Source organism: Leptinotarsa decemlineata, unplaced genomic scaffold (genome assembly GCF_025532065.1).
Source record: "Leptinotarsa decemlineata unplaced genomic scaffold, Ldec_3_MD MMD2_tig00000690_RagTag_RagTag, whole genome shotgun sequence".
NCBI lineage: Eukaryota > Metazoa > Arthropoda > Insecta > Coleoptera > Chrysomelidae > Leptinotarsa > Leptinotarsa decemlineata.
In genome coordinates this window covers 1657804-1663803 of record NW_027412554.1, presented here as the reverse complement: position 1 = coordinate 1663803, position 6000 = coordinate 1657804, and the positions used below count along the sequence as shown (strand labels likewise).

Sequence of the window (6000 nt, the reverse complement as noted above, 5' to 3'; positions counted from 1 at the left end):
TAAGAATATCTCCCGAGGAATAGAATTTATGAAATAATATTCGAATTTTTTTGTAATATATGTAATGTGATCGTTCCATCTTAAATGTTTGTCTATAATAACACCTGAATAATTTATATTGTCATTGAAATAGAGTTTGAAACACCAAAGGTGAAATTTCCAGCAAACACCAAAGTATATATACTCATCCTTCACGACCCTGTTTTGTTCAATGCATTTGATGCCTCTCTCTGTCCTGTTAAAAAAAATTGTTTGAAATATTTTTTTACGTTAATCAGCTGTCGCCCCCATACGAACGACAACTCTCAGAAGTTGAGAAACTTGTGCGAGCTAAGGACTAACGAGGTCTCGCCTTTTAACGTGGGATTCCTAACACGAATAGACAAGTGATTTCACTATGAAATATTAAATAAGAATAAACAAAATACTTAATATTTTCTGTCCTTCACTCACCAAACAACTAGATATAAACACACATTAATTGAAACATAATTTTATTTATAATATATACAACATATTTCAAATATTCACAATTTCATTATCTGAAGCTACACTTTCACTTTTATCAACATCTTTTCATCAAACTATAAAAGTTTTCGCATCTCTTATTTCAGCATCATAGCATACACTCAAATCATGATTTGATGAATGTATTGCATCAAAACTCAGATCAGCTAATTGCCAAACCATTTTTCTAATGACAGAATCCAAATCCACTGCTTCTGGTCATTCTTCAGCTAAATATGACATCCACATATTTGTAGAAGGAAGGGCTCTGAAAATATACAAATTATACTGATTAGTTTGGAAATTATTTTGTCAAAGAAAATAAAAATACTCACTGGAAATTTGACTATCTTCGAAGCGAGTATGTTGATACATATTTTCACTATTCACAAGAAGAAATTAGAAGTAGTAGGTACACAATAACTTCAATCTATCACATTGAATTTGGCCAAGGATCGGATTTTTGCACCAGGATAATCCTGAGAACTCTGACACATACCTATAAGGATGATAAACATTGTTTGGTTACTTTTTTTAAATTGATTGTTTCTTTTTTGTATGAAAGTGGAGGAGTAGACAGCCAAAAACTTTCTTTCCTATAAAAACGACCTTCATCATAACATCTAACATTGAAAAATGTATAAACATAACTAATTATTACATATAGATTTTCATCAAGTATCCCAGTTCTATTCAGTTATAAACATAACGTATTCAAATAACAACTTGTCATATTTTCACTCAAGTTTGCAAAACCACGAGGCATGTTCAATACTGTACAAGAACAAATATAAGTTATAAGTTACTTGATCAACGGAACTTCTCTTCTACATGGCACCATTTCAGAGTGGTTTTCATTCATTACCCTGATCAAAATTTCTTTGAAAATTCTACCAACAATAATGTGGAAATGGATCGCAAATATTATCTACATATACCTATATCGGATATAAAATCCAATTGTGGGTAATAAGTAAGTTTCAAAAATTAAAATTGTATGTCTGGTAAACAGTGTTTATGGACCTCTCTTCCTAACAAAATCTATAAGTTTATTTCATTTTTACCGGATTTGTCATCAACACCCAATTTCCTATTTGTGAAAGTTATAAAAGTTTTCTCTAAAGTTCCTAAACTGCTTCAAGAGTTTAATATTAAATTTTCAATGAAGGGTATCAATTGGGGAGTGAACTTTGGGAGATAGTAGATAAAATTGTGGATTTCAAACTAAATTGCAGAATGTTCTCAGGGTTCATTAATTTTCATAGTTTTTCTAACATATTTAGATCTCACACTTCAAAGGGGCATATGGAACAATGAAAATATACAGATCAAGCCCTTAACATACATATATTTCAATCAAAATAGACAAAGTTTATTTTTATTATTTCATAATATATATAATATACAACTTCTGAATCCCAAGTAGAGGACTCGTTCTTAATAGGTCGGTCAAAAATGTTGCAGATGTCATCTTTTCATGTGAATTTTAGGGTGAATATCTATTTCTGGCCTTCCTTCACATTATTCAGTCATTCACCCAAGCTAATAAGTACTTATTGGCAAAATTTGCGGAGGTCATTGTCAAGAGTCATTTCATTGGGAGTTAAACAGAAAATGTTATGATATAAGGAGACATTATTTCACAATCGATATATCATATCTTTCAAATAAGCATCCATTTGCTTACATCACTTTTTCATTAGAAAGTCTCTAGAACGATACAAGTGAATAATCAGTAATACTACTAAGAGGAATTATAGATTTGTAATATGTCTCTAATACTATTGTATTTCTGTTTAACTCGAGAATGTTTCATCATTATTCTAAAAATACAATTTAAATTAGACCTAAAATTACCTACGATTGACAACATATATCTGAAAATATTCAATATGGAAGTAATTTTCACACTTATTGCGATTGGGCGATCAAACTGAAGATTTTCAAACGATAATATATCTCAATACGCAACCTAAAGGTGTAGCGAGTTTGAAACTCAGATAAATATTTCTAACAATGAATGGAAATATAAAAATAAATACAATTTCAAATCAAAGATACAATTCCACTGAAGATAATTGAATGAAATATTTGAAATATAAAAAAAGAGAGAAAATAAAAATATGTCATTTCAAACCTGTCCAAAACTTATGAATTACCTTATTCATGTATAAGATTTGAAGTGTTTTTAAAAAATTTCCGAATATGTGATAAGATATGTGGCAAAATAATTTTTTACACATAGGTCAATTCCTTTACTTGTTTGGCAGAGGAAATGAAATTATATATGAAAATATTCAAAAATGGTGAATATTGGTATGAAAGATCAATAAGTACTTGATTAAATTCAAGACAACGAAAAAGTTACCGGAAATTTTCTATGAACTTATCTCCGAGGAAGTGACTAGTTTCGAATGTTATTGTCAAACTCCTTCAAATTCGCCTGAAGGAGGACAAGTGCAAATAGAGAAACAGACCGAGAGAAAAGTTGATACAAAATCATTTTGGGGGGCTTTTTGATGAATTTAGCAAAGATGGACTCTTCAGATGGCATTTCAAATGAAACTCACTCCCTAATCGCTATTTTCATACACACAACCCAGAATAATGTTTTCGTTTTCACAGCCACTCACACCAAAATTACTGCTTTGTATTTTAAGAGCAGTCAGCTTCATTTCACAAAAAGAAAATATTAGAGCCATCCTAAAAGTTGTTGTACTGAGATGGGTTCATCCGAAAAGCAATTTTGTCATCAACTTCTTTCAGCTTCTTATTTGGAGACTAACATAAAAGTATACTCATTGAATATGAATTTTCACTACTTTTTCCAGAGCTAGCCCGTGTGAAAAATTCTTACAGTAAAAGTGCCAACACTTTCCATTTGTAAAAAAAAACTTCTGTATTAAATACTAAGATTTCTGAAATGAATCTAACGAATGTTATTGGTTTCATTGTTAATTTTTTCAAATCTTGTAGGCTGTGGGAAGTGAAAACATTAATAAATGGAAAAATCTTGAAAATTCAAAATATGATAACCAATCTTTATCATCTTTTTCACATGGAAAATAAATGTATTTAAATGGTGGAAAGAATCTCTAATTCGCACATGATGCAAAAAAAATCCTGAAGGCTTTGATTTAGTTCAGCATTCAATCTACAATTAATGAAAGTTTCTGATATTGAAATCAATTAAATCCAGGACTCCTCTTGATTCTTTGATCTATCTAAATGATTATTATGCAATTAACTTTCAACCTATTCTCATTACTACACTTGTTTCAAGACAGCTCTGCACAGTTTTTCAATTCAATAAATTTCGGAATGATTCTCACATGGCAATTATAGTGACGCGTGAAACGTGAATTGAGCGGTTCCGAACCTGTCACTTAATTAGTGTATCCTTTAACGGTAGTTGTCAGTTGTTTACGGTTACGACCGACGCTTTCATCGTCACATAGTAGGGCGACCGTTATCGGTTGTTTTCGCACACAAAATATTAGAATTCGTGTGCAGTCGGCCGCTGCCGGCAACTCCCCCACAAATTTCATATCACGAACAACACTGCATCCACGTCGTGTTACATGTGCAGAAGCAGTTGGTTTGGATGACAGGGGCGTAGACGATTCCGTTTGCGTAAACTAGAGGGGGCGGTTGTTGTGTCATAATCCTCTGTTGGTCTTGATAGAGAACCTGCCAAGCTAGGTTTTTAATGAGCTGCAAGGTTTGACGCCTCTCGTGTCCCATGAGGCAAACGGTCGATTCTTCGACGACGTCATGAAGGAGCATCAGGTACTGGTGACGTAAAGCTTCTTCGTCGGGTTCGACGAAATGGTTCCATAAGTAATTTTCCAACTTAGCTTTCTGTTGGGAGATATCGGGAAAATCTATGAAGAAGCGGGAGCACATGTACCTGAAACAAAATTGACAAATATAGAATGAGAGGTAAGAGGGATTTTATATATATAATAAGGTATATATAATAAGATAATATATATAATAAAATTATTATATAGAGAAATTCATCTGGAGAGTGTGAAAGAAAACTTTGCTCGTGAAAACCACAAGTCTTTGTGTTGACTTGACAATGCTCGAAGAACCATCTTAAAAATATTTTGCTAATCGCAACAAACTTCATTTTTGCCAATTTGAACATCTTCACTGGAATCCACAATGCCGCTTATTAATTTTCGACAACGTCTAGTCAGGCGAATTTTGAAATAGCTCAATATCAACAAAGCGTCTGGTCCTGATAGAGTGCCTGTCATCGTACATAAAAAGTGCGCCAGTGAACTCGCCCCAGTATTTTGCAGACTTTTTAACCTGTCTTCCAACCAGAACCAGAAAACTACACACATCAGCAGCTTTCGATGCTTTATAAAGTTCAGATCAGATCTTATTTGGAGTATTGTTCACATGTACGGAGCTCCGCCCTTAGCATACCCTGTAGCTACTAGATAGGAAGGAGCCATTCGTCTGATTGGAGACACGAACATCACTTTCAACCTTGACAGTCTGGAATACGAAGACAGGTCGGAGATTTGTCTCTCTTCCACCAAGACCGGTACATATCAGAAATATGCGACAGACTGTGACTGCTCATCGTTTTGAGGTTCAACTCAGTACACCTTGAACTCTTTCATTTGAAAAACTGCGTTTAGGTGAAATAAACTTCCTGAGAACGAATTTAATCTCCAGCGATTCAAATCCAACGTGAATCGCTACCTGCGCACAAGCCCCACTCCTAGAGCGTCTTGAGAATATTCCTGTAGTGCTTGTGCTTTGCCCCTGAAAAAATTGAGGTCAACAATTTATTGTTTTTGTTGATTTCACAAAAAACTGTGGATTTCAACCAAAGTTTCAGTCAGTTTGTAGTTGAAATTGACAACACTTTTTTACTGTGTAGGTAGGCTGTTTTCATTGATTTGTTGCATTGTTGTTTATTCGAAACAAAAATGAGATTTAATTTTCCTTTCTAGAACATGAGCAAAACAAGCACTGGATAGTTGAAACAATAGAAAACAGTTCTCAACAAAACACGCGACTCAGACTTGTTTTTTGTCTGTTTGTTGGAATTCGAGTTCAGAGTTTCTTTTCGAAACTGAAATGAGTTTTTTGTTTTCCGTCTTGGGAAAATCCGACTTTATATTGTACTCAGTAAGTTTCATTCAATAGTGTTTGATTTATTTGAAGAGGTTCATAAATGAAAAAGTTACGTCAATATAAAGAATCGAGTAAAACATTTGTTGACATTTAAGTAATTCTATGAAAATACTATTCAGGTCATTGGACTCAAACTTTGATTAACTATATTTCTAATAATAGTAAATGGATTTTTCTATAAATCAAATTAATTATATTTTGCTGTTACTAGATCTGAGGAACAGCTAGTTTTTTAATTTTAATACATTTGGAACATAATGACAAATTACTTCAACAGAAAAATAATTGTCTGATTGACTCGGCCGTTACTTGAAGATCCATAGTAATTTCAAA

The 6000-nt window shown here is 33.0% G+C and overlaps 1 protein-coding gene across 3 annotated transcripts in view; it reads right to left on the bottom strand.

Moving 5' to 3' along the window:
- Nucleotides 1-1840: 1840 nt before the first annotated feature.
- LOC111505223 (terminal nucleotidyltransferase 5C) overlaps nucleotides 1841-6000 on the bottom strand; it is a 173852-nt gene continuing 169692 nt past the window's right edge. For all 3 annotated transcript variants that reach the window (XM_023159999.2, XM_023160001.2, XM_023160000.2), the window contains exon 3: nucleotides 1841-4417. In XM_023159999.2, coding sequence (XP_023015767.1) covers nucleotides 4057-4417 — 361 coding nt within the window. In that variant the 3' untranslated portion in view covers nucleotides 1841-4056. The remainder of the gene's footprint in view (nucleotides 4418-6000) is intronic.